This window comes from Trifolium pratense, linkage group LG7 (assembly GCF_020283565.1).
Source record: "Trifolium pratense cultivar HEN17-A07 linkage group LG7, ARS_RC_1.1, whole genome shotgun sequence".
Lineage (NCBI taxonomy): Eukaryota > Viridiplantae > Streptophyta > Magnoliopsida > Fabales > Fabaceae > Trifolium > Trifolium pratense.
Genome location: NC_060065.1, coordinates 26,319,848 through 26,347,678, shown reverse-complemented (window position 1 = coordinate 26,347,678; position 27,831 = coordinate 26,319,848). Strand labels below are relative to the sequence as shown.

The 27,831-nt window shown below is 37.4% G+C and overlaps 3 protein-coding genes and 2 pseudogenes across 14 annotated transcripts; 3 read left to right on the top strand and 2 right to left on the bottom strand.

Annotated features, from left to right (window-relative positions):
- The window catches only part of LOC123896148, a 45,090-nt pseudogene extending 38,559 nt beyond the window's left edge, over nucleotides 1-6,531 (top strand).
- A 487-nt stretch (nucleotides 6,532-7,018) lies between these two features.
- On the bottom strand, nucleotides 7,019-10,754 carry LOC123895346 (protein MAIN-LIKE 1-like). Of its 6 annotated transcripts, none has more exons than XM_045945620.1 (5): nucleotides 10,569-10,722; nucleotides 9,397-9,794; nucleotides 8,531-9,013; nucleotides 8,311-8,412; nucleotides 7,019-8,034 (listed from the first exon to the last, which is right to left on the bottom strand). In XM_045945620.1, the coding sequence occupies exons 1-5, from the start codon at nucleotides 10,588-10,590 to the stop codon at nucleotides 7,252-7,254; spliced, it is 1,788 nt and encodes a 595-aa protein (XP_045801576.1). In that variant the 5' UTR covers nucleotides 10,591-10,722; the 3' UTR covers nucleotides 7,019-7,251. The 6 variants fall into 6 exon arrangements, with proteins under 6 accessions (XP_045801576.1, XP_045801577.1, XP_045801578.1 ...); XM_045945621.1 differs by having other exon boundaries at nucleotides 8,314-8,412; XM_045945622.1 differs by having other exon boundaries at nucleotides 10,276-10,695.
- A 1,028-nt stretch (nucleotides 10,755-11,782) lies between these two features.
- LOC123896146 lies at nucleotides 11,783-24,217 on the bottom strand (annotated as a pseudogene).
- Nucleotides 12,667-27,477, top strand: LOC123895345. 7 transcript variants are annotated; one of them, XR_006804263.1, is made up of 3 exons: nucleotides 12,674-12,822; nucleotides 14,107-14,166; nucleotides 22,798-22,957. XR_006804263.1 is itself a non-coding variant. In XM_045945619.1 (2 exons), exon 2 carries the CDS (start codon nucleotides 26,631-26,633, stop codon nucleotides 27,279-27,281), a length of 651 nt encoding a protein of 216 aa, XP_045801575.1. In that variant the 5' UTR covers nucleotides 12,667-12,822; nucleotides 26,302-26,630; the 3' UTR covers nucleotides 27,282-27,477. The 7 variants fall into 7 exon arrangements, 1 of the variants encoding a protein (XP_045801575.1); XR_006804266.1 differs by lacking the exon at nucleotides 22,798-22,957 and adding an exon at nucleotides 14,767-14,847; XM_045945619.1 differs by lacking the exons at nucleotides 14,107-14,166; nucleotides 22,798-22,957 and adding an exon at nucleotides 26,302-27,477 and having other exon boundaries at nucleotides 12,667-12,822.
- LOC123896145 (protein FAR1-RELATED SEQUENCE 5-like) lies at nucleotides 24,358-25,260 on the top strand. Its single transcript, XM_045946572.1, has one exon. The coding sequence runs from the start codon at nucleotides 24,358-24,360 to the stop codon at nucleotides 25,258-25,260; it is 903 nt and encodes a 300-aa protein (XP_045802528.1).
- Nucleotides 27,478-27,831: the final 354 nt, after the last annotated feature.

The window sequence follows — 27,831 nt, the reverse complement described above, 5'->3', positions numbered from 1 at the left end:
CTCACCATTTTAATTATCATTCTTTGTCAAGTGGGGAAAATTCTACATGCAAATTAACTATAGCTAAGAAACATATATATTTGTTTCATAATTCTAGACATAAAACTACCGTAGAGACTTATATTGAGGATATTAATTATAGTCTTTTCTCATAAATTATTATATACTTCCATATCATTCTATATTTTTGTAAACTCATTTTGTAAAAGCAATATGTCAAAATCTCAAATGTGTGTGTCTATAATTGTAGCATTTGAGTTTTATGAGTGAGTTATTAAACTTTTAATATATATTGTCTCATACCCTATTTTATAATACTAGAGAATTAATCTCACTAATATGATGATAAACCTTTTATATATGATCATCATACTCTTTATATGATAGCTACTTTATATATAAAAATTCTTTTGAGAATTATATTTGTTATAAGGAGATTTATAATTTAAATTGTTAAGTGAAAATTAACAATCTCCTTAATTCTAAATGCAGAATATGTGGTTAACCATGAAATCCAACACTTATAAAAATCTGCCATTGAAAAGTTTTGTATATATTAGATTTTATATTATTATTGAGTTACCACTTGTGTTAGTAATTCTGCTATATTCATGTGCAAAATGTGGTTGAGTTTGTGACACTCTAGTATTGAAATAAAATAAAATTATATATAACCACATATATATAGAAAATTTTGCACTAGCAAATAAGTATCCCACTGTTAAATATTACATATCATAATATTTGTATATCAGTGATCACTAATGAAAACACTAAAGAAAATTCCACTCATTCTTGTTTATATATGTGGGATCAGTGGGAGTGTGTACATAATATTATATACTATGAGCTCAAATAAGAAATTTCACTCTTGTTCATATATGTGAGATTAATGAAAATATGTACACAATAATATAAACACAAAACTTAAAGTTATAATCTCACTCTTGCCATATACTTTTGTGCGCTAAATAAAATATGGCATAGCTTAAGAGACTTTAAATTTCAGTCTCATTCTACTATACTGAGATATATATCAACTCTTTAATCTCGGTAAGCATTATAATTAGATGCTTAAGTCAATTTGTTGGAAAATGCACAATTATCTCTTAGCATGCAAATATATTGTGTTTCTCTTTTACCAACACTAAACATTCTATAAGGTCATAAATAGTAAGTACTACGTATAATATCAATACTCCTATCGAGTATGATATTGTGTTCTTAAAGTACTTATGAATTGCATAATCATGATTTGTTCAATATTAACATTCTTGTGGCCACATTAATCCATATCTTATTCTCTTTAAACTAAGTGGTTGTGTTAATCCAATTGGAGATTCTCCGGTCTCCTATTTCTTTATGGATTTTCATAGTCACAATTTTTGCTAAAATTTGGATTAATTGAATGTCAAACATTGTAGAACATTTATTGATTTCGACTAAAAGTAATTATTCTCTTAATAGGCTATCCCTATAAGCTAGTAATTACTTGACCTATGTGGATATTCTATGACTTTTATAAAATCAAAAACTCATTGGCAGAACCACTAACGACAGACTTATATATATTTGATTAAGTCTTCTATATTTTGGGTTAGTGGGAGTTTGTTGTAGAATTTTAGATGCATGGACCATTATTGGATTACAAATTCTTAATGTTATAATGTTAATTCATATTTACCATTCTATGTGAAATTTAAGGTTCAGCATGTATGATTTTGTTTGCCCTATCGGATTCAATTTCTACACTGTTTAAATCTTACTAGAACATCGACCCGTGCGGTGCACGAGTCTGATTAACTGTAAGATATATAATGATTAAATAAGATATGATAATTCCAATAATGTAAGGTATATGAAAAAAGTTGAGTAACATTAAACGATAGTTCAACATTAATAATTTTGGATAAGTATTCATACAAAGAAAATTATGTTATATTACGGAAGACTGACCACATTCGAAGTCTTAGTCGTATTTTCAACGTCGTCATCGATGATCAATATTTTTAATCCTTTTATAGAAGTAACTCTTGAAATTGCAATATACAACTGACTATGTGAAAACACTGGCGACGGAAGATATATCCCAACATGCTTTAAAGATTGTCTCCGACTCTTATTAATAGTCATCGCAAAAGAAATCATTATAGGAAATTGTCTCCGTTGAAATTTAAAATTAATTCTCACGTCAGATGGTGTCAGAGAAAATCTAGGTATGAAAACCTGATCATCAATATTACTTCATGAAATAATTTTTCCTTCAAGAGCACGTTTTCTCAATCTCGTAATAATAAGTCTTGTTCCATTGCATAATCCTAATTTTTGATTCAAATTCCTTAATAGCATAACTGGAACTCCAACTTTAAGTCTCAACTTGTGATTTGGAAGTCCCGACGTAGAAATTATGTTCAAAAATTCGGGAGTATGAACATCATCCACTGTTTGACCGTCTATATTTTGTGTGAGTGGAGTATCATAACTCAAATATGTTTTTTCTTCACCAGGAATTAAACCCAACATATAATCATTTATTGTGTCGACTATTGAATCTTTATGAGCTAGTATGGCTCTATTTTGGAAATATGTTATATCGTTCATGTTTTGTAAAAGTTGGGGATAGGTGTTTTCAACGATAGAAGCAAGAGGATCACCTGAATTTGGAATGAATAAATCTGATGGAATGTCAAGTTCTAAATCATCGTCGTTGTCATCTCCAATTTCTCCATCGCCAACACTCAAAACCCATTCAGAAAACAATCTTCTTTGTTCAACGTCTGCACTCGAAGCACCACCGAGAAGCCTCATGTTTTTACTCAATGTTAAAACTTCACAAAAAATCCAAAGAGCTGAAGAATTAATAGTAGCATGAACAACTTCAGGCCTTGTACCTTTGGGTATTACTAGTAGAATTTATCTAAAATATCCGCCAAAAACAACAACTTTTCCACTGAAAGGAATGTGTTTATTTTTTTCATCAACAGACTTGAGAATATCTTTTAAAGTTCAATCAACAGCTTCGAAACAGTGTTTGTGCATCATTGGTGCTTCATCCCATATAATGAGTTTTGCTTTTTGTATTAATAGCGCCAAAGGCTTTTAGGAACTATGGTACATGTTGAAAACTCGTCAACATTTAGAGGATTACAAAACCTTGAATGTGTTGTTCTACCGCCAGGTATAAGCCATGTAGCGATCCCACTTGAGGCAACTATTAAAACTATCTCACCTTTTGAGCATAATCCGGCTGACATGGCCCTCCAGATAAATGTCTTCCATGTACCGCCATAACCATAAAGAAAAAACACACCAGGTTTGTTTTCGTTAACTCTTGTCATAATTGTGTCATATACTTTACGTTGCTCTGAAGTCATAGTTGACATCAATCTAACATGTTCCTCAACTAATGATTGTCTGTTATAATTCAATTCGTCGTGTATTAAACTATTTTGTATATCAGGAACTAATGATGTGTCTGCTCTAGGCATTGGAGGATAATCTTTTAAACTCTTCCCACAACTACGTAACATCATCTCAATATCTGTTAGTGCATATTGTATCAATTGATCATCGGCTAATATTAAATCTGCAATGTTAAAATCAAAATAATGAATGTGATTAGTGACATGACTATGGTTGTGTGTGGTTGTATTGCAAAAAAATTGATTTAGCAGAATTGAGTTTGATAATAACTTTTCAAATCACATATAATAATAAATTTTCAAATCTCACATGATAATTATTCTCTAAATTTATGATCCGGTAGAAAAAAAAAATCATTGATCAGGAAAGACATAAAAAAATTTCGTGATGAATAATATAGTCAACAATAATTTTAATATGATATACTTTTAAAATTGATGGTGCTTATCAATTATTATACATAATTTTAATTACAATTGGTATACTTGTCATAGTGGTTGGAAATATTGATTTGCATTGAAGGGTTGTGGGTTCAAATTCTAGTCAACACAAAATTGTATTGTTTTTTAATAAAAATTGCAAGATAAAATGGAGGGAAAACAGGAAAAACAAATTAGGGTTTATGGTTTGCTTGTGTATACAAGCTTATAATATAAAAGATGTTTCTTATACTATTTTAAAGACAAGTTTTATTATTAATATTTGATATATTTCTATCACTATTCTTATGTTATATTTTAAAGACTAATTAAAGTAATCCAAGTGGGAGATTGTTGGATATTTTGGATTTACTTTAATTATTTATTTTAAATATAATTAAAAGTGTATAATATCAAATATAATTATATGTCATGTTTAATATAAGGCTTAATGTTGAACGGACCGTGATGGGTTGGGCCGTTCTTTCTAGTCAGCCTATTGAGAGGTCCCTGCCTCCACTGATGAGTATATATTCTAGTCATCCCATTAAGCTAGATACACTGGAAAACATAACACGATAATCTCTCATCAGTGAGAGGTAGAAGCACCTTCTCAACCTCCTCATTTTCAATCAATGATGGATTCATTCGCTGTCATTCAAGGTACACAATTCCTTTCTTTGATCTAATTAATTAAAGTAGATATGATATAATGATGTATCTATGATATAAGGCTATAATGTAAAATCCTTCAAATCTCTCACTCGAATGCCTGATTCTATAGGAAATCTTGAATCGTTGACAGAACTTTTGGCTTACAACAGTGGAATTAAAGAACTTCCTTCCACCATTGGTTCTTTATCCTATCTGAGGAAGTTATCGGTCGGAAAGTGTAAACTTCTCAGTAAATTGCCCGACTCATTTAAAACTATAGCCTCAATTACTGAACTTGATTTAGATGGAACCTCTATCAGATATCTTCCAGATGAAATTGGAGAAATGAAACAACTGAGGAAACTTGACATTGGGAATTGTAGTAATCTTGAATCATTACCAGAATCCATTGGCCACCTAGCATCTCTTACTACATTGAACATAATCAATGGAAATATAAGAGAATTGCCAGCGTCGATTGGATTACTAGACAATCTTGTTAACTTAACATTGAACAAATGTTGAATGCTTAAACAGCTTCCAGCTTCTATAGGAAACTTGAAATCTCTTTGTCACTTAAAGATGGCGGAAACAGCTATGAAAGACTTGCCTGAAAGTTTCGGTATGCTCTCAAGCTTGAGGACACTGAGAATGGCAAAGAGGCCTCATTTAGTTCCCATATCAGTGGAGAACACTGGCTCTTTTGTGCTACCGTCTTCTTTTTGTAATCTGACCTTGCTATATGAGTTGGATGCTCGTGCCTGGAGACTATCTGGGAAAATTCCAGATGATTTTGAGAAGCTATCCTTATTAGAGACTTTAAATTTGGGCTAGGACAATTTTCACAGCCTTCCTTCTAGTTTGGAAGGTCTTTCCTTTCTCAAGAAGCTCTCACTGCCAAATTGCACAGAGCTGATTTCTCTCCCCTCACTTCCTTCAAGCTTGATCGAGCTAAACGCTGATAATTGTTATGCCTTAGAAACTATACACGACGTGTCAAATTTAGAGAGTTTGGAGGAGCTGAAACTCACAAATTGTGACAAAGTGGTGGATATTACAGGTCTTGAATGCTTGAAGTCCTTGAAAAGATTGTACTTGAGTGGTTGCAATGCATGCTCCTCTAAAGTATGCAAAAGAATTTCAAAGGTTGTATCTCCTTCCCTTTGCCTATAAATTCTGATTCAACTAAGGGCCATTTACATATTGTTTTTCTATTTTCATTTCCACAAATAAAGCATTATGGTAGATTCTGAAAATTTTGGTTATTACTTATAACTAAAGGACTATTTGTATGACAGGTTGCACTGAGAAATTTTCAGAACTTGAGCATGCCAGGAACCAAATTACCTGAATGGTTTTCAGCAGGAACTGTAAGCTTTTCGAAGCGCAAAAATCTCGATTTAACAAGTGTAGTTGTAGGTGCTATTATTTCAATTAACCACAACATTGACATACCTATAAGGAGAGAAGAAATGCCTTGTATCATTGATGTTGAAGCAAATGTTTTCAAACTCGGGAAACGAATATTTAATACAACTTTAAACATACATGGGATGCCAAGGACAAATGTAGATCACATACATTTGTGTAGGTTCAAAGATTACCATCCATTGGTATCCCTTTTAAAAGATGCTGATACATTTTGTGTGACCACGAGAAGTCCTCCTTTTGATAAAGGATTGAAGTTGAAGAAATGCGGAGTTCATTTAATCTTTGAAGGGGATGATGATTATGAGGGAGAAGAAGAATCGTTAGACATAGGCCTACAATCTGTCTCGGAAAGGCTGACCATGTTTTTTAACACCTGTGATGAAGGTGTTGATGATACTGAGAGTGAAGATGATCGGTGTCAACATGAATTGGAGCATGAAAAAGAAGAGACTGGAAGTAGATTACTTGGTTTTAATTTTAAATGCAGTTTCATTATTTCCTTCCTGCTTAGTCTATTCTTTGTGCTGTTGGGTTGGGTTGGTTTTGGTTTAAGTTTATGTCTAGTGCTGTAAAAAGAGATTGACTTGTACAAGCACCAAATAGCTTTGATTAAAACAACATTTTTCCCCTTGATAATTTGCTATTATTTTAAAGTTGTTAAATGATGTGTGTCATATATCTAAAATTTGGTTTATCTCAAAATTTTACTCGAATTCGACTTCAAAATATGAAATGTTTTTTTAACTCAAGGTACACTTGTTTAAAGTTAATGAACACTTGAGTTTAGTTTGTTAGTTAAGTTTAGCATGTTTCCCTATCAGGATAGCATTCCTAGACAGAAAATTCAGCTATATCAAGTAATTTCAGAACCTACGTTCCGAACGCATTATTTGGGAAGTTAGGTTCCGAAATCTATAGAAAGTTCGGCCCGTATAATCCGAAATCAACTGATATACTGTTTCTGCAATTTTCTCATGGAATTGATCCACGCCGGGACATGTACTCATACCTGTAATTCATTGTTCAGACCTTATCATTATCATACATGAAATCATAATAATAATCAACATCATACATCAATGTCCATAATCTTAATCATAATCATACATCAATTTAATTGTCTTAATGATACATGAAATCCTTTGTCCATTGTAGGTAAAATACACAACCAAAAATCATAACCATACAAAATCATAATGATACATCAATTCCATTGTCCAAAATATTTGAATCCTAATGATAACCAAAATCATAACCATACAATTCCATTGTCCAAAATACAGTCTATACCAAATCCATACAAATCCAAAACAAACTAAAACTACTAATGACTTAGACCGGCCTCTCCGGAGCGTTTCTTCTTCCTCTTCTTTTTTCCTTCACCCGAATGTCTCTTCCTCTTTCGTCGCACGGAATATGTCGTGACAGGTTCCAAATCACCGTAAACCTTTTCAAGTAGCTTTCTTGCCTCTTCCAAAGTTAGGTCACTATCAAGCTTTTCCCTCACCTCCGTTCGGATTGCACTACAAATTTCAAAGACGTCACATTTTTCATTCGCATTGTCCTCCACAATCAACACATTTGATGGTCTTGGCGGATTCCCTTGAATTGGTGGCCAAAGCTTAGGATGCGATACTTGATAAAACCATGCAATGTATTCCGGATCGGTGTCAAATCCATTTTGTGCTCTTGGACCGTGCATTTCCTCAGTCACATAATTATGAGTCAAGTACTCACGAAATCCTTGATCAATGCTAAACCGATTCATACCAGCCTTTGCAGATACATCAGGGGCTCTGGGAATAGACTGCACGTGTCCATATTGCCTGAGGATACGCTCAGGAAAATGTGGACATATCATAGCATTTCCACACATAATCCATCCGGAGTACCAACTAATATCTACAAAGGGGCGTGTATGGCGATGATTCTCGTAGGGACAAAATGTGACTTCATCCACCTCCATCCGATCCAATACGGTCCTATGCTCATCCGGAAATTTAGCGCCTTTCAACGGAACAAATTTGGCCGCAACTGGTTCTTGATGGGTGTAGTCATCAACAAGAAAGCGCATTCCGAACCTTTTGAAATGCACCATAATACATGCCTGAAAAAAAAAAGAAAAGAATGAAAAGAAAAAAAAAAAAATTAACTGTTTCCACTCTCATTATTCAAAGTTCAAACCATGCAAATATTATTTTCTTCATACCATATCCTATAAACAAAATGTCAACTAAGTAAGCAATGGACGTGGTAACCACTTATTAAATTTCATTACAAAAAAAATAGTTGTAATGTCACATACATAAAGAAACACACCTTTACTTAAAACAACAGACATAGCAGGCAAGAAAATATATAAACATAAAAGAGGTTATGGTACCACCGTGATTTCCACATTTCGGGCGACTTGCAGCATCCAAGTAGTTAAACAAATATGCGAGTCTAGAAGCACCCCAATTCCACGTGTTAACTTCACTGAGGTCTTGCAAGTATGTCAAGAAAATCACATCAACATACTGGCTACTTTTGTTGGTGAAAATTGTTGCACCGATCAAGTAAAGCAAAAATGCTCTAATGGTGCATTCCCGGTAGAATCCTACCTCATCATCCGACTCCTGATTGTTTTCAGCTTCCAATGCTTGACTCAAATTCGCATGGTATATCTTCTCCAGCTTGGGAAACCCGATATGAGCTCCTTTCATTTTGCTAAACTCTTGCTTACAGTCATCTCTATTGAAGTTGAGGTACTTTTCACACATATCTTTGCCTTCAGCCATACTACATGCCGTTCCAACATGGTTGAGCATTTTACCATTAATCGGAATATGAAGCAAGCAAGACACGTCATCCAGGGTGATGGTCATCTCACTAATAGGAAGATAGAAGGTACCAGTCTCAGGATGCCATCGCTTCGTAAATGCTGTCAACAGTCCCCAGTCAACATGATTGTAATTTGTCTTCAAAAGGGGTCGAAGTCCACTAGCATCAACAACATTCCAAAACCACCGAAGATTAGAGTCAGGTTTGTCAAAGTCGTTGACTTTTTTCCCATTGTTCATGCACTTGAGATACCGTCCGACGCACTGCAAAATTCAAATAAAACACTTAGTCAGTCGATTTATAAAGGTTAAATAATTGTTCTTTACTTGTTTGTTGAATCAGAATCATATACCACTCACAGACAAAATCTTTCACCAAAGTAGTTACCAATTTCTTAATTTGATCAAATATATATTTTTAGCAATGCAAATTTAGAGACTATATAATTCAAGTTTGACAAACCAAACCAATTATTATACATATATTGAACAAGTGCACATACATATATCAATGTAAATTATTATACACACAAAAAAAGTGGTTAAATTGAACTTCACAAAAAATTGAACAAAACATACAAATCAAAAGGGGTTAAATTGGTGAAAAATTTTCATTGACAAATTATTATTTAAACTTATAAACTTACTTCTCCTCTCCATAACGAGGCAGCAACATGCTTTCCAAACGACGGCAACAACGACAAGTCACTTGGACCACCACCATATCCCGTAACTGGTGGTGGTGCTACTTGTGGTGGGTTTCTTCTCCTTGTTGTTCTCGGATTCTTTTTTTGTGGTGATGGTGGTGGTTGTTCATCTTTCTCTTCAGCCTCAATTTCAGCATTCACTTCATCCACGTCCTGAGCTTCGGCTACAACCTCATGTTGAGATTCAGGCTCATCTTGAGCCTCTGAGGTTGATCCAGCTACTTCTTTCCCCTTACCACCTCTAGGGATAGCAACTTCTGTCACACGCTCTCTACGTGTAGAGCTACGTGCTCTGCTTTTCCATCCACCTCTTTGTCTCCCAACTTCGTCTGTCATTCCTAAAACAAAATACACAACATACAGCTTAACAACATAACAGCATCACAAAAACAACATCACAACCTTATACACTAATACACTAATAACATCATAACACCATAATCAAAACAGCTTAATCAAAACCCTAATACACTAACAACAGCATAAACATCATAACATTATCACAAAAATCCCACATTCAAAATCACAAAAAATCCCATATTCACAAAATCAGAATAAAATAACAACATCATAGAGCTTAATTAAATAAACCCTATACAATAAATTGAATCAACACAAATTCACTCAAAACACTATACCCTAATTTATCAAAACAGAATCACGAACAACAATCCCAAATTAAATTCAATCAAAATCCTAAACAGGAAAATCAAATTCCGGTAAATTCATGAAAATCAAATCCCAAAACACGAAATCAAACCCCAAATTCATGACAGTGAGAAATTAGAGATAAATCTTAGTTGTAGATTCGGAGTGTACGGTCCAAATATCACTTTACGTGAATGAGAATGGAGAAGACAAAATCTTTGAATGAAACTAGTTGATTGACAAATAATCAGAACGGTTGCTTCAAAATCGTCCGTTTTCGAACCCTAAAAATCGCCCCTTTTCTCTAATTTTGAAGTTTTATGAGCTTGTAGCCATAAAGAGAAATTTTGGATTCTACGAAACGAAACTAAGCGATTTCGGAATCTATGAAATGAAACTAAGCGCGTTCGTCAACTATGTTCCGAAACTACGGTTTTTCTGGGTAAACAATTTGCTAAACTAACCTTCCCCTACGTTTATAGCCATAAAACACCATTTCCTATCCTACGAAAAGAAAAAATCTTGATTTCAGAATATAGAAACCAAAGTATCATGGATGAGTCCAAAATCGTGGGTAATTTGAGTTTTTTTTTGGGGGGGGTGTGGAAGCAACTAGGGGGCCTAAAAAGCAAACTTCATCATATTCTCACAGTCACAGTCACAGCCCCCTCCAATATAAAGAAAATTTCTCATCGCACTACCCATTTTCTCACCACACCCCTGGAAATTCCATTTTTGCCCTTGGTCAAAAAATTCGGAACGCGTTTTCCGAATTTTTTTTGCCTTTAAAAACAACTTCGGAATGTGTTTTCCGAATTTTTTCCAAATTTGAACTAAAAAAATTCGGAAAACGCGTTCCGAATTTTTTGACCAAGGGCAAAAATGGAATTTCCAGGGGTGTGGTGAGAAAGTGGGTAGGTGAGATGATAAATTTTCCAATATAAAGGCAGGGTAATTTTGGAGGCCCGGGAGCATATCAAAGAGCCTAAAGAGCAATTTTCCTGTAAATGACTTTAATTTTCTGTAAATGATCACTAGCATAGGCAAGACTCTACTAGAATTTCTGCCAGTATGAATCACTACAATTCTGTTTTATTGTGTTCCTGAAGTTTGTTATACGTATTGAGTATTATCCGGTTCTGTTTTAGATACTGGGATGAATGAAAATGACAACAATAATATTAACCAAAGTTGAGCTTTTATCTCTTTCATTCAGTTTTCTCATGGAGGAAAGCTTTCCTGTAAGAGAATTGTCCTGCTTTGCCACACCTTTAAAAGAAAACATTTCAGGCTTGAAAAAAATTGACAATAGTGTTCTCTCCTTGTCCACATAGTTTAACTGTCCGTAGAAGGTCCCTAAACTATTAAAAACAATTAAAAGGTCCCTAATCTATTTTTTATCCGTCAATTTAATCCCTAAATTATCACTCTCTCGTCAACTTAGTCCCTAAACTATTAAAAACAACTAAAAGGTCCCTAAACTATATCCACATCCTTCAATTTAGTCACTCATAGACATCATTTTATGATTCCTAACAAACTTGTTATAATATCTCCGAGGCACTTCTTAACACACTAGCATGGACGATTGAATAAATGACAATCAATTTTGAATATTTGGCTACACAAAACTGTGAACTAAAGGCACCTATTTGATTTGAAAAAATATTTCCTTTTTTTATTTGGGTACACAAAACTGTGACCAAAGTTTAGCCTCGTCCCAAGGTCCATTGATCTCAAACTTGTATCACTGAATCCTTATAAGCCAATAAGGACAGACCAAGTTGACAAAAACCAACAAACTAAGTAGCAGGCAGCACAAATAGCAAGCGATGCAGCGTGTACACAAAACTTAATGTCAAGATCATCAAACTAATAGAAAAGCATAGGTGTAAGCAAAATGAATACTTTTTAATACAGTACCTGTAAGACCCGTAATTTCGCAGGTTATTTTGTGTAAGGAAAATAAATATTGGATAAAAGTTTTAGGGTTTTTGTTTAAGTCGTTTTGTATGTATCGTTGTAATAACGGCATTTTTGGCTGAGTTTAAGTCTGTTTTGTGCTCGTGCGCTGAAAAGGCATAGACTTTTGGGCTGTAATCCTCTTTTATGTATGAGAATGTTTATGCAAATTCAGAATGACGAGTTTTGGATTATTCTCGCTTTTGGAAAAACGAGTAGAAATTTTACCCGCTGACGTAAAATTTTACGGTTTCTGAATTCAGTAAATTTTGGGTGGAAGTTTTATATATCTGCGCGAGTTAGGATATGTCCTGAGAATAATTTTCGAGAGTGTGGAAGAAAATTACAGTCGCGGAAAAAGATTCGGCGATAAGTTTTGGAATTATTTTAAGACGGACTTCCGTTCCGTAAGTTTTCTGTTTTTACGAGTTTTGCTCGTCGCGGCGCGCGAGAGCTGTGGGGCGTGAGAGAAAATATCTAGATATTTGTTAAAGTAAAACGGAGGGCTAGGATTGGCCTAGAGTTTTGTCTTTTGATCAAGTGGCCATGAGGGAGCAAGACCATTTTGTCATATGAATTGTTTGGAAGACTTTTAGACTTAGAAAAAAAAATTACAAAAGCTCTCTTCTCTTCCTCTCATAAACCGCCCTCCTCACTCACTCACCCTCACCATTGAAAATTTTCATTTCTCATCTATTCAAGCTAGGATTTGTCTCTTTGGAACTAGGAACTTGCAAGGAAATCACTCATCTTAAGGTAACTCATCTTCTCCATGATTTTGTTTAGCTAAAAGTCATGATTCCTAGAGTATTTTAGAGATTTGTCATGACTTGTTCTTGAGTAAATTTTTCTAGAATAAGTTTTGGGTGTTTGTGGTTCTAGGGAAGTGTTTAGGAGTAGTTTATAAGCTTGTTTAAGCTTGGCACATGTTGGTTTCCATGGTGATTAAGATTTTCATGAAATCTTTTGTTAGGGTTTGGAAAATCTATTTGAAATGCTCATAACATTGAAAACTTGTGTTGTGCTTTTATTTTTGGTGTTGTTTATGAGCATTGTAGGGAAATGGATGTTAGGAAATGGCTTTGATTTTGTGAAACAAGGAAAAATATTTTTGTGTGTGTTCTTGAGGACTTTATGAACAAATTTTTGGAAATTCTTGTTTTGACCCTCAAAATGAATTGGTTGATCATTTCCATAGGCTTGTGAACTAATAGAGGCTTGCTATGTATTGGCATTGGAAAATTTTTGGGTGTGGTTCACATTTTCAAAACTTTTGGTCATGTGAAATTTTGGAAAAGTGTGGGAGAGGTTTCAAAATTGGTTAGGGCTTTGGGGGAGGCACAATTGTGGCCTAGGGTGAATTACCATGCAAAAATTTTTGGGTAAAAATGGTTTTGGTGTTGTATGTGTCTTAAAGAACCAAAAATTGAATTTTTCGTAATTAGAGGCTTTGCCTGGAAAATTTTTTGGGGCTTGGATTAGTGACTCGGGGGTATTATGGGATATTACCATGCCCTCGGAAGCGAAAAATTTTGAGCGGAAGTGCCATTTCCTTTTTCAATGGCCGAACCTAAAGGTTGGGGGGGGGGGAAATTTGTGAAATTTTTCCAAGTCCACAATTTTGGGAAAAATGATCATGCTTTGATGAAATGATCATAGGTGGGTCAAAGTATGATTATAGGATTGTATTTGGAAAGAAAAACTTGAAACTTGCGACGCAAGAAAAAACTCGATTATTTTGTCGATATATTTTCGTAAAATTTTTAGGTTGTTTTCAAGTGTTTTGGTAGTGTGTGAAAGTGTCCTTTGAAGTTTAAAACCATAGAGAGCAATGGTATGCTTTGAAAACGAAAATGGGTTTGTTTTGTGAAAAATAGTGTATTTAACTTCGGGAATTTTTAATCACTATGGGGAGGACTCGGAAATAATATCCGAGAGTGTTAGGAAGTGCCTTAGACACCTCTAGACCTTTCTTGATAGGTTTAGTTTCGTTAAGATATTTTGGGAAAAACTTATGCATTGTCCGCTCGTTATTTTTAGGAAACGCGAAACGGTAGATAGTGTGAAACGTTGTGGTTTTTGGTTGGAAGCATTGCCGAGGTAAGGGCACCTTTTTATTTCCGTCAATAGCATTAGGGTATGCTTGTGGTTATGCGTGTTTTGGTTCCATGCTTGTGTGCTTGGTTGTTTTCGATGTTATTTGTCTTACGTATATGTGGGAAATATATGTGTTGACATGTGGTTATGAATAGGTGTATGTTTGTTGCATTAGTATATGTAGGGACGTATGCTCATGCAAACATTGTCGGTATTTGATCTGAGTGATTGTACCGGGTGATACTTCCGCCTTTAACGGAGACGGTATTTGATCTGGGTGATTGTACCACCGTTAACGGAGCCGGTATTTGATCTGGGTGATTGTACTCCGGAGTATCCACCAATTGAGTTGGCATTTGATCTGAGTGATTGTGCCGGGTGTAATCCACCTTTTTCCGGAATTCATGCATGTAACGATCCTGTGACGGGGTGTTACCGTGGCGATCCTGTGACGGGGTGCCACACTCATTCATTAGAGGTTTGCATTAGGCTATGTGCGCATTTTATTTATTATGCGTGTGTTGAGGAAAATGATAAGTGTTTCGCCGCTTTCTATTTGGTATTTGGTATTTGGTATTTGGTATTTGTATTTCCTGTTTCCAGATGGTGACCCTTGCTTTGTATGTGATAAATGAACGGGTTATCCCCCACCTTAGATGACGGAGAGCCAAGCGAGACTGTGGGTCGTGTGGATGGCGAGGACTTCGTGGACTATCCCGGAGTGTAGAGAGTAGCGCTTGTTAGGCTACATTTTGGTAGGCTTAGGGCCTAGGTTATATTTTGGGATGACTGTATGTTTTATACATTATACTCAGACATGTTAGTGCCGTTGGGCCTTGTGATATATTCGGTTCATGACTCGTATCTTTTTGGTTGATGAACTTGCTATATCCGTTGTATGTAAATTATTCAGGTACACACTTTGCTTCGAGGAAGCCCTGTAATATAATGTGTTGATGTTATATTAATTTTCTATTGAATGACGAATTGCCGAGATAGCTGCGGGCGTTCACGCGCGCCATTTTATTTAAGCGTGTTGATTTTAAAAAAAAATAATACCCCTTTTTATGCTTTGAAAAACGGGGTGTTACATTTTGGTATCAGAGCTCGGCATTAGATCTTCAAAGGGAAAGTGTGTACGTGAATTAACAGTCTGAGGTCAGTCAGTTAAGATTAGAGTCGCGTCGGTTTAGCGAATCGTTAGTGGGTATTAGTGAGTCTTGTTTGCTAGTTAGTAGTGCATTAACTCGTTTCGTTAATGTGTGTCTTCAACCAACCATACCGTAGCTACTTTAATCCTTATATGTTGGATGTGGAAAATTCTGTGGAATTGGAAAAGGATTTGATTAAAAGATTTGGTTTTTCGGGAAACATGCCTCCAAGACGGGCACCTGCTGCTCCTGTTACCGAAGATGATCGGGTTGAGCGTATGGCTAACTCGATGAATGTGATGGCGGCTGCCATAACAGCTCAGACTAATGCAAAGACCCAAAGAGATTTGGAGAAGCGCGAAAGAGAAGTCCATGCTGCGGGGACTCGTGTTCTTACAAGTTTCAACCATCAGAATCCTCCAAGGTTCCGTGGTGACGGAGGACCTGCTGCTGCTAATTTATGGCTTCAGGCCATTGAGAAAATTTCGGGGGCTATCCATTGCCCGGAAGGAGAAATGGTGAACTTGGCCACCTACCAATTGCTAGGGGATGCTGAATATTGGTGGGGCAACACCAGCCTGCTAATGGAAGCTGCATTTGAGGAATTCTCATGGGAGAATTTCAAGAGAAAATTTCTAGCCAAATATTTTCCGGAAACAGCTTGGGAGAGGTACGGGGAAGAATTCCTGAAACTGACTCAGGGAGGTTTGAACGTCGAGGCCTATGCCAAGAAGTTTGAATCATTGTCTCGACACTTCCGTTTCTTCAGGGATGGCATAGATGAGTCATACATGTGTCGTCGATTTCAAGGAGGGCTGAGGTACGAACTGCAAGATGCAGTGGTGCCGTTGGGGATTCGACAGTTCCAGGTGCTTGTGGAGAAGTGCCAAGAGATAGAGGACATGAGGAATAAAAGGGTAAATCGTCAGGGGAGTTTTGGTGCTGGGGGACCTAGCCGTCCCAGTCATCAGAGTCAGAATCGAGGAGGACGTGGGACTAGGCCTTACAACCGCCCACAGAATAATCGTGGACCACAAAATTCTGGAAACCAAGGAACCCGAGGAAAACAAGTTAGAGAGAAGCAGACTTGCTATAAGTGTGGTGAAGAGGGGCACTATGCTAATGAGTGCGGGAATCCAGGAACTGCGTCAGTATGTTTCAATTGTCAGAAGCCGGGCCATTTTGCTAGAGATTGCCGTGCTCCAAAAGCGGCGCCGTCAGAGAATGCAACACAAGGAGCTCGACCCACCGCCAAAGGGCGTGTCTACTGTATGGGCACGGAAGTGAGTGGTCAGGCTAGCAATGCTATTCATGAGGACTGTCAGATAGCAGGTAACTCTTTGACTGCTTTGATTGATACCGGAGCAACTCACTCCTTTATATCTTTGGATTGTGCAAATCGCTTGAAATTGCTTGTTTCTCCGCTGCCGTTTGATTTGAATGTTTCTACTCCTGCTAGAGATTTGGTAGTTAATACAGCATGTTTACATTGTTTGGTGATGATTCAGAATAGGGATTTTCTGGTCAATTTGATATGTTTGCCCCTTAAGTCTCTCGAGATCATTCTCGGGATGGATTGGTTATCTTACCATTATGTTATTTTGGACTGTGCCCGTAAATTAGCCTTTTTCCCCGAACCGGGAGTTGCTAGATATCTGTCAGCTAATAGGCTTGTAGTAACTATGAGAAATGGGGAAACGGAGTTTATGTCACTTTCGAGTATAGAAGTCACCTCGGGCATTATTGTGGAAGATGTGCGAGTAGTTCAACAATTCCAAGACGTTTTTCCGTTGGAAATTCCAGGTTTTCCTCCGATCCGAGAAGTGGAATTTTTTATTGATTTGCATCCGGGAACCGGACCAATTTCGGAGTCTCCATATCGAATGGCTGCAGCTGAGTTAGTCGAGTTGAAAAGTCAAATAGAAGACTTGTTGGGGAAAGGATTTATAAGACCAAGTGTATCGCCGTGGGGAGCGCCAGTTTTGTTGGTGAAAAAGAAGGATGGAAAGTCACGGTTATGTGTAGATTACCGGAAGCTCAACAAGGTGACCATTAAGAATCGTTACCCCTTGCCACGAATTGACGATTTAATGGATCAATTGAAGGATGCGTCAGTATTTTCTAAGATTGATTTGAAGTCGGGATACCACCAGATAAGGGTAAGGGATGAAGATATTCAAAAGACGGCATTTCGCACGCGTTATGGACATTATGAGTATTTGGTGATGCCATTTGGAGTGACAAATGCACCCGCTATTTTTATGGACTACATGAATAGGGTATTTCATCCGTTCTTGGACAAGTTCGTCGTGGTGTTTATTGATGATATACTTGTATTTTCGAAGAGTGAAGAAGAGCACGAAGAGCATCTTCGCCTAGTTTTGCAAGTTTTGCGCGACAACAAGTTGTATGCTAATCCGTCAAAGTGTGAGTTTTGGAAGGAAAAAGTGAATTTTCTCGGCCATGTTATATCAAAAGAGGGAATAGCTGTGGATCCAGCTAAGATTGACACTGTACTTTCATGGAAACAACCACAAACTGTCACCGATGTACGAAGTTTTGTGGGTTTAGCAGGTTACTATCGGAGGTTCATTGAGGGTTTTGCTAAGATTGTGGCGCCGATGACACAACTTACACGAAAAGACCAACCTTTTGCTTGGACGGACAAGTGTGAAGCTAGTTTTCAATTACTAAAGAAGCTTTTGACTACATCACCGGTGTTGGTTCTACCTCAATCCGATGAGCCGTATGAAGTTTATTGTGATGCGTCTTATCAAGGGCTTGGATGTGTGCTTATGCAACATAAGAAAGCGGTAGCTTATGCGTCACGACAATTAAAGATGCATGAAAAGAATTATCCCACACATGATTTAGATCTTGCGGCGGTAGTTTTTGCTTTGAAAATTTGGAGGCATTATCTTTATGGATGTACTTTTGTGGTGTTCAGTGACCATAAGAGTTTAAAGTACCTCTTCGATCAAAAGGAATTAAATATGAGGCAAAGGAGGTGGATGGAGACGCTTAAGGATTTTGACTTCACATTAGAATATCACCCCGGAAAAGCTAATGTGGTGGCAGATGCTTTGAGTAGAAAAAGTGTGTCGGCATGTTCAGCGGTAATGGCTAGTCAACATGAATTGTTGAAGATGTTTCGTGATTTGCACCTCACGGTAAAGTTTGCACCGGGCGCTTTGAAGTTGGGAATGATCACAATTTCGAGTGGGTTGTTGGAAGAAATTGCAAATTGTCAAGATGATGAATTGCTTATGGCAAAGAGAGACTTGATAATTCGAGGAACGACCACCGAATTCAAAGTGGGGGCGGATAATATTTTGAGATGTAATGGAAGGGTGTGTGTGCCGGATGTTAAAAATTTGAGGAACACAATCCTTGAGGAAGCTCACAAAAGTAAATTGAGTATCCACCCCGGAGCCACTAAAATGTATCAAGACTTGAGAAAAGATTTTTGGTGGCCGGGTATGAAAAGAAATGTGGCGGAATATGTGGCGGCGTGTTTGACATGTCAAAAAGCGAAGGTGGAGCATCAAAAACCGGCGGGAATGTTGCATCCGTTGGATATACCGGAGTGGAAGTGGGATAGTATATCCATGGACTTTATCACGGGATTGCCCAAGACAAGAAAAAGGAAGGATTCAATTTGGGTGATAGTGGATAGATTGACAAAATCCGCTCACTTTTTAGCGGTTAAAGTTACCGACACCACGGAGAAGTTAACCGACATTTATATTGCGGAGATTGTGAAATTGCATGGAATACCTTCTAGTATTGTTTCGGATCGAGATCCAAAATTTACTTCACATTTTTGGAAAACACTTCATGATGCTTTGGGAACTAAATTGAGAATGAGTTCGGCTTGTCATCCACAAACGGACGGCCAAACGGAAAGAACAAATCAATCATTGGAAGATTTGTTAAGAGCATGTGTGCTAGATGATCGAGGAAGTTGGGATGATGTGTTGCCTTTAGTGGAATTTACTTATAACAACAGTTATCATGCGAGCATCGGAATGGCTCCATTTGAGGCACTTTACGGGAGAAGATGTCAGACTCCTTTGTGTTGGTATCAAGATGGTGAAAGCATAATTGTAGGGCCTGAAATGGTGCAACAAACAACGGATAAAGTTAAGCAAATCCGGGCAAGATTGAAAGCTACACAAGATAGGCAAAAGAGTTATGCGGATAAGCATCGTAGGCCTTTGGAATTTGAAGCGGGTGATCATGTATTTCTTAGAGTTACACCGACCACGGGTGTTGGAAGAGTTTTGAAAGCTAAGAAATTAACTCCGAAGTTTATTGGACCGTATCAAATTACGGAAAGGATAGGAAAGGTAGCTTATCGTATCGCGTTACCACCGATACTATCTCGGATTCATGATGTGTTCCATGTTTCTCAGTTGAGAAAATATACTCCCGACCCCTCACATGTGATCAAACCGGACGATATCCACTTGAAAGAGAACTTGTCATTTGAGGTTCCGCCGATCAAGATTGCGGATAGGAAGATGAAGCTTTTGAGGACAAAAGAAATACCTTTGGTTAAGGTAATTTGGAACGAAGCTACCGGAGATGCGACATGGGAACTTGAAAGCAAAATAAAAGAGCAATATCCGGAGTTATTCAACGACGTTTAAGTTTCGAGGACGAAACTTCTTTTTGGAGGGTAGTAATGTAAGACCCGTAATTTCGCAGGTTATTTTGTGTAAGGAAAATAAATATTGGATAAAAGTTTTAGGGTTTTTGTTTAAGTCGTTTTGTATGTATCGTTGTAATAACGGCATTTTTGGCTGAGTTTAAGTCTGTTTTGTGCTCGTGCGCTGAAAAGGCACAGACTTTTGGGCTGTAATCCTCTTTTATGTATGAGAAGGTTTATGCAAATTCAGAATGACGAGTTTTGGATTATTCTCGCTTTTGGAAAAACGAGTAGAAATTTTACCCGCTGACGTAAAATTTTACGGTTTCTGAATTCAGTAAATTTTGGGTGGAAGTTTTATATATCTGCGCGAGTTAGGATATGTCCTGAGAATAATTTTCGAGAGTGTGGAAGAAAATTACAGTCGCGGAAAAAGATTCGGCGATAAGTTTTGGAATTATTTTAAGACGGACTTCCGTTCCGTAAGTTTTGTGTTTTTACGAGTTTTGCTCGTCGCGGCGCGCGAGAGCTGTGGGGCGTGAGAGAAAATATCTAGATATTTGTTAAAGTAAAATGGAGGGCTAGGATTGGCCTAGAGTTTTGTCTTTTGATCAAGTGGCCATGAGGGAGCAAGACCATTTTGTCATATGAATTGTTTGGAAGACTTTTAGACTTAGAAAAAAAAATTGCAAAAGCTCTCTTCTCTTCCTCTCATAAACCGCCCTCCTCACTCACTCACCCTCACCATTGAAAATTTTCATTTCTCAACCATTCAAGCTAGGATTTGTCTCTTTGGAACTAGGAACTTGCAAGGAAATCACTCCTCTTAAGGTAACTCATCTTCTCCATGATTTTGTTTAGCTAAAAGTCATGATTCCTAGAGTATTTTAGAGATTTGTCATGACTTGTTCTTGAGTAAATTTTTCTAGAATAAGTTTTGGGTGTTTGTGGTTCTAGGGAAGTGTTTAGGAGTAGTTTATAAGCTTGTTTAAGCTTGGCACATGTTGGTTTCCATGGTGATTAAGATTTTCATGAAATCTTTTGTTAGGGTTTGGAAAATCTATTTGAAATGCTCATAACATTGAAAACTTGTGTTGTGCTTTTATTTTTGGTGTTGTTTATGAGCATTGTAGGGAAATGGATGTTAGGAAATGGCTTTGATTTTGTGAAACAAGGAAAAATATTTTTGTGTGTGTTCTTGAGGACTTTATGAACAAATTTTTGGAAATTCTTGTTTTGACCCTCAAAATGAATTGGTTGATCATTTCCATAGGCTTGTGAACTAATAGAGGCTTGCTATGTATTGGCATTGGAAAAATTTTGGGTGTGGTTCACATTTTCAAAACTTTTGGTCATGTGAAATTTTGGAAAAGTGTGGGAGAGGTTTCAAAATTGGTTAGGGCTTTGGGGGAGGCACAATTGTGGCCTAGGGTGAATTACCATGCAAAAATTTTTGGGTAAAAATGGTTTTGGTGTTGTATGTGTCTTAAAGAACCAAAAATTGAATTTTTCGTAATTAGAGGCTTTGCCCGGAAAATTTTTTGGGGCTTGGATTAGTGACTCGGGGGTATTATGGGATATTACCATGCCCTCGGAAGCGAAAAATTTTGAGCGGAAGTGCCATTTCCTTTTTCAATGGCCGAACCTAAAGGTTGTGGGGGGGGGGGGGAAATTTGTGAAATTTTTCTAAGTCCACAATTTTGGGAAAAATGATCATGCTTTGATGAAATGATCATAGGTGGGTCAAAGTATGATTATAGGATTGTATTTGGAAAGAAAAACTTGAAACTTGCGACGCAAGAAAAAACTCGATTATTTTGTCGAGATATTTTCGTAAAATTTTTAGGTTGTTTTCAAGTGTTTTGGTAGTGTGTGAAAGTGTCCTTTGAAGTTTAAAACCATAGAGAGCAATGGTATGCTTTGAAAACGAAAATGGGTTTGTTTTGTGAAAAATAGTGTATTTAACTTCGGGAATTTTTAATCACTATGGGGAGGACTCGGAAATAATATCCGAGAGTGTTAGGAAGTGCCTTAGACACCTCTAGACCTTTGTTGATAGGTTTAGTTTCGTTAAGATATTTTGGGAGATACTTATGCATTGTCCGCTCGTTATTTTTAGGAAACGCGAAACGGTAGATAGTGTGAAACGTTGTGGTTTTTGGTTGGAAGCATTGCCGAGGTAAGGGCACCTTTTTATTTCCGTCAATAGCATTAGGGTATGCTTGTGGTTATGCGTGTTTTGGTTCCATGCTTGTGTGCTTGGTTGTTTTCGATGTTATTTGTCTTACGTATATGTGGGAAATATATGTGTTGACATGTGGTTATGAATAGGTGTATGTTTGTTGCATTAGTATATGTAGGGATGTATGCTCATGCAAACATTGTCGGTATTTGATCTGAGTGATTGTACCGGGTGATACTTCAGCCTTTAACGGAGACGATATTTGATCTGGGTGATTGTACCGCCGTTAACGGAGCCGGTATTTGATCTGGGTGATTGTACTCCGGAGTATCCACCAATTGAGTTGGCATTTGATCTGAGTGATTGTGTCGGGTGTAATCCACCTTTTTCCGGAATTCATGCATGTAACGATCCTGTGACGGGGTGTTACCGTGGCGATCCTGTGACGGGGTGCCACACTCATTCATTAGAGGTTTGCATTAGGCTATGTGCGCATTTTATTTATTATGCGTGTGTTGAGGAAAATGATAAGTGTTTCGCCGCTTTCTATTTGGTATTTGGTATTTGGTATTTGGTATTTGTATTTCCTGTTTCCAGATGGTGACCCTTGCTTTGTATGTGATAAATGAACGGGTTATCCCCCACCTTAGATGATGGAGAGCCAAGCGAGACTGTGGGTCGTGTGGATGGCGAGGACTTCGTGGACTATCCCGGAGTGTAGAGAGTTGCGCTTGTTAGGCTACATTTTGGTAGGCTTAGGGCCTAGGTTATATTTTGGGATGACTGTATGTTTTATACATTATACTCAGACATGTTAGTGCCGTTGGGCCTTGTGATATATTCGGTTCATGACTCATATCTTTTTGGTTGATGAACTTGCTATATCCGTTGTATGTAAATTATTCAGGTGCACACTTTGCTTCGAGGAAGCCCTGTAATATAATGTGTTGATGTTATATTTATTTTCTATTGAATGACGAATTGCCGAGATAGCTGCGGGCGTTCACGCGCACCATTTTATTTAAGCGTGTTGATTTTAAAAAAAATAAAAAATAATACCCCTTTTATGCTTTGAAAAACGGGGTGTTACAGTACCTAACCAGTGGAGCGAAAAGGAAAACTTGCAAAGAGAATAACATGATGGCAAACACATGTAGTCTTGATGGAAGACGAGAAGCAATAAAAACTGAGGCGACTATAGAAGCATTTACGGATATACAACTGGTTAATGCAGGATTCTTGAGAACCCCTGGGACTTTGACAGTGGATTCTGAATAGTCATGTAGGAAAAGGTGAATTACGAGAACTGATACAGTTACTGCCCCAACGGAATCTGAACTGATAGACCTTGTAAGAGTTTGGTAGATGGGAGCCAAAACATATAAGCCAGTTATGAAAAATGAGATATTGAGGGCATAACGAAGGAGAAGACCAAGTGAGATTTTTAAATCTAGATAATTTCTCTCCCCACACCCCACGTTTCTTTTATACCCCCCTTAAATCCCAGTTTGACCTTCCAAAATGTCCAAATTTTCGGTTAGCAAATTCGGGCTTTACGAATCGAAAAAATAAAAACTTCGAGTTTTAAAAACCACTCGCTTACTTCTTCAGGCTTTACGAATCGAAGTGTGTTTATATAGAAAACAACCTCTCACATTCTTCATCACTTTCAATACTTCATCCCCACACTACCAAAAGAGATCCCAAAATCCAATCTGTTTTTCACTCAAATCGCTGCTTAAAATCAAGTTTGGAACGTTTGCTAAGGGTTGGAAGGCGATTTGAAGCACAATATTAAGGTAATCTTCCGTTTAATTTCTTTTATTTTCAACTGTCATATATGCTAGGTTGGTAGGTTTCTGACACAAAATCGTTCAACTTATAGAAATCGAAGGAATCCTTCGGGGAATACGAATCGAAGTTCCTGGGACTTTTGATTTTGTGTTGGTTTAAACGTGTTTACTTGCCAAGCCTAACCGAAGGATTCTTTCGGTTGATAGTCCCCGAAATTCCTGGAACTTTAATTTTTGCACTGTCTTTAATTGCCTTGCCTGTCTGTTTTGCTTGCATTGCCTTGGCTGTTATGGATTATAGAATGTGCTACCAATTTTATATGTATTAAGTAATATTACATTAGTACTATATGTAGTATATGCGGCTTGTATTATATGTGGCTAATTATGTGTTTATCCCTCTTATATTATGTAGTTATGGCGGGCAAGCAAGAGCTTGTGCTAGGTATCTGTGCCCCGGGAATTGTTGAGGTTCCGCCTGATAAACCTCCATCTAGACCTGTTGCATATGAGATTGATACATCGGATCATTTTTACACTGAAATGGCAACCCCTGACCGAGATGAGTTGATTAGATGGGCTCGGGAGATTGCCTTAAAGATAAAGTTTGCAATTGTAATTGGCAAATCCGACAACGGAAGCGATAAGAGGAAGCAATATTTCAGGTTGGATTGCGAGCGGGGAGGCCGGTACGTGTCAACAAATAAGAAGCTAAAATCTGATCAAACCGGCACGAGGAAATGCGGCTGTCCATTTCGACTATGTGGTTATTGTCATGCCGATAAAACATGGCATTTGACCGTTGTAAACGGCAAACATAACCACGAGTTGGACAAGGCAGTTGAAGGCCATCTCATTGTCGGTCATCTCAAACCGGAAGAAAGGCAATGTATGGAGGAAATGTCAAGGAATCTGGTTCCGCCTAAGAATATAATGTCCACATTGAAAGATAGGGATCCAAACAACAAGACAACAACAAAGCAACTCTACAATTTAAGTCATCGATTAAAACTTAAAATGAGGGCATCAATGACTGAAATGCAACACCTCTCCAAAAGACTTGTCGAGAACGGGTATTTTTTCAAACATAGAACGGTTGTTGTAGATGGATCCAAACATGTTCAAGACATTTTCTTTGCACATCCTAAATCTATAAGTTTGTTCAATTCTTTTCCTACTGTGCTTTTGATGGATTCGACATACAAAACAAACAAATACAAAATGCCGTTATTTGAGATTGTCGGATTCACATCAACTGGGAGATCTTTCATTGTTGGATTTGCTTGGCTTACCAATGAAAGAGAAGACAACTTCACTTAGGCTCTAGAGCAGTGTGTCAGTCTCTTAAGGAATGAGGATGTTAGACCGAAGGTGATTGTCACCGATAGGGATTTGGCTCTGATGAATGCAGTTTCCGAGGTATTTCCAACATCGGCTGCAATGGTTTGTCGTTTCCATGTAAAAAAGAATGTGAGCTCTAAGATGAAGGAAATTGTGAAAATCAAGAATGGAGAGAATGAGAAGCAGACTGATGTGTGGGATCAAATCACCGATGCTTTTAATGATGTGTTAGAGTCGCCAACGGAAAAAGAATATGCTGACAATGTTATGGTGTTTAGGGAGCTTTGTGCGAGATGGCCAAAGTTTTTGCATTATGTTGAAGAGACTGTCCTAGACACTGATAAAGAAAGGGTTGTCAATGCTTGGGTAGACCAACATATGCACATGGGGAATCACACCACGAATAGAGCTGAATCATGTCATGGTGTGTTGAAAGGTTACTTGAAGGACGGTAACGGTGACTTGGTGAAAGGATGGGAAGCGATAAATAAGATGTTGATAAGTCAGTTCACCGAAGTATAAGGTGAATTCGGTCGGAGTATGTCTGTTGCGGAACACAGATACGATGATGATCCTCTTTACGCATTCTTGTTTTATAAAATCTCAATAAAGGCTATGGATCACATTTATGACGAAGCAAACAGGGTCGAAGAATGTGGTATGGATAGCAAAAAGTGTGGCTGTGTTATGAGAAGGACATATGGGTTGCCATGTGCATGCTTGATTGCGAAGAAGATCAAAAATAACAAACTTATCCGACTTGATGAGATTCACCCTCAATGGAAGAAACTGTGTTTCGAAGATGAACCGGCACCGGGCGACGTGGCTGACGATTATGCTTGCTTGGTTGAGTGGAAAGCAATTCAGGTTATTACACTTTTATAAATATAATGGTTACATTTCGTATACTTTTTTATTATGATTTTAATTTTACATTATGTGTATAATGTTACACTTTGTATAAAATTAATTTTAATGAGTTTGATTTTTTTCTTTCTTTGTTGGAACGATTAAAAACAGCCGATGTTAGCGTGAAGAATGATATTAGGAATCAACTTCGTCTCATTGCATATCCAGAAACCACCTCTGTGAAACCTCCGCTTCAAAAGGCAAAAACAAAAGGTGCTAGAAAGAAAAAATCAGTTCGTGTCACAAGATCCACGAGCAGGGATAAGTCTCGGTGGGAGCATGTTGATGATCACATTGCAGCTACACAGGCATCTCAGTCGAAACCAACAAAGTCAAAGCCGTCGACTTCACAAACAGTGCCTGAGGTGCCTAAAGAACTTGTCATCAGTACTTTGACTCCAGCACCTCCAGCACCTCCTGAAATTCCTTTTATCAACCATATGCCGAAGTTCATGCACTCATTTATCGAAGATATTATTGACGTTGAAGGTGACGGTTATTGTGGATACCGTGTGGTAGCTTTGCACCAAAAAGGAAATCAGCAAGATTTTGAGTTGATCGGACTAAACATGGAGAGGGAGCTGAGATTGCATAAGGAATCATATGTGGAGTTGTTCGATACTGAGCATTACAAGTATGTCACGGATGAACTTTTCCCACCACCGAGAAGGAGTAAACATGTTTTTGCAACCAAGGACAAATGGTTTACTTTTTCGGATATGGGTTACGTTGTGGCTACTCATTTTCAGAGGGTTGTTGTTCAACTATCAAATATGGAAAGGTGTGGAGCATCTAGAACTTGTTTCCCATTGCGTGGCAAACCTCCATCAGACACGTCAGACTTGGATTCCAAGATTATTTGCATCGGCGCGCTCACTGACCACTTTGTGTTAGTGCGGTTGAAAGTAGGATGTCCGATACCTCCAACGGCTCATCAGTGGAAAAACTCTTGTTCCGAAGAAGCTGCAGAATGGGAGCCCATGTTTTTGGATAGAATGCAAAAGTTTGGTGAGCTGTTGACCATTGAAAGAGCAGGCGATGACTTAGCCACGATTGGAAAGGGTAGCAAAGACGATCCGCTCGAATTGTAGTTGATTTTAGTAGTTTCATTTTGAATTATTTAAGCGCATTATTTTTTGAAATGGTAGCTAAGCGCACTATTTTTTGAAAGGGTAGCTAAGCGCATTATTTTTTGATGTATACCATGCCGATTATGCGTTGTAACATATTAACTTTGTATGCGCAATTTACTCATGAACTTTGGTTATGAAATGTGGTATTATTGTATATTGAACTTTGGTATTATTGTTATGAAATATGATTATGAAACTTTGGTTATGAAATGTTGTAACAAATTGTATTTAGCCTGATATAATTTTGGAAATGAATTGAAAGAAAAAACAGGTTTTGACCTCGACGATTTTGAGGTGGTTCTGCAAGTGATTCTGCATAACCTGGCCTTGTTTCTGCATAATTCGAGCTTTATCAACCGAAATGTTCCAGTAATTTCGGGCTTTATCAATCGAAAGATATATTTCGGGTTCTGCGGGTCGAAATAAATTAAAATTTTGCGAAAAATGATAGGGGGTATAAGAGACTTGATGGGGGGGATTGAAGAAAGGTAGGTATTCATGTGAAAAA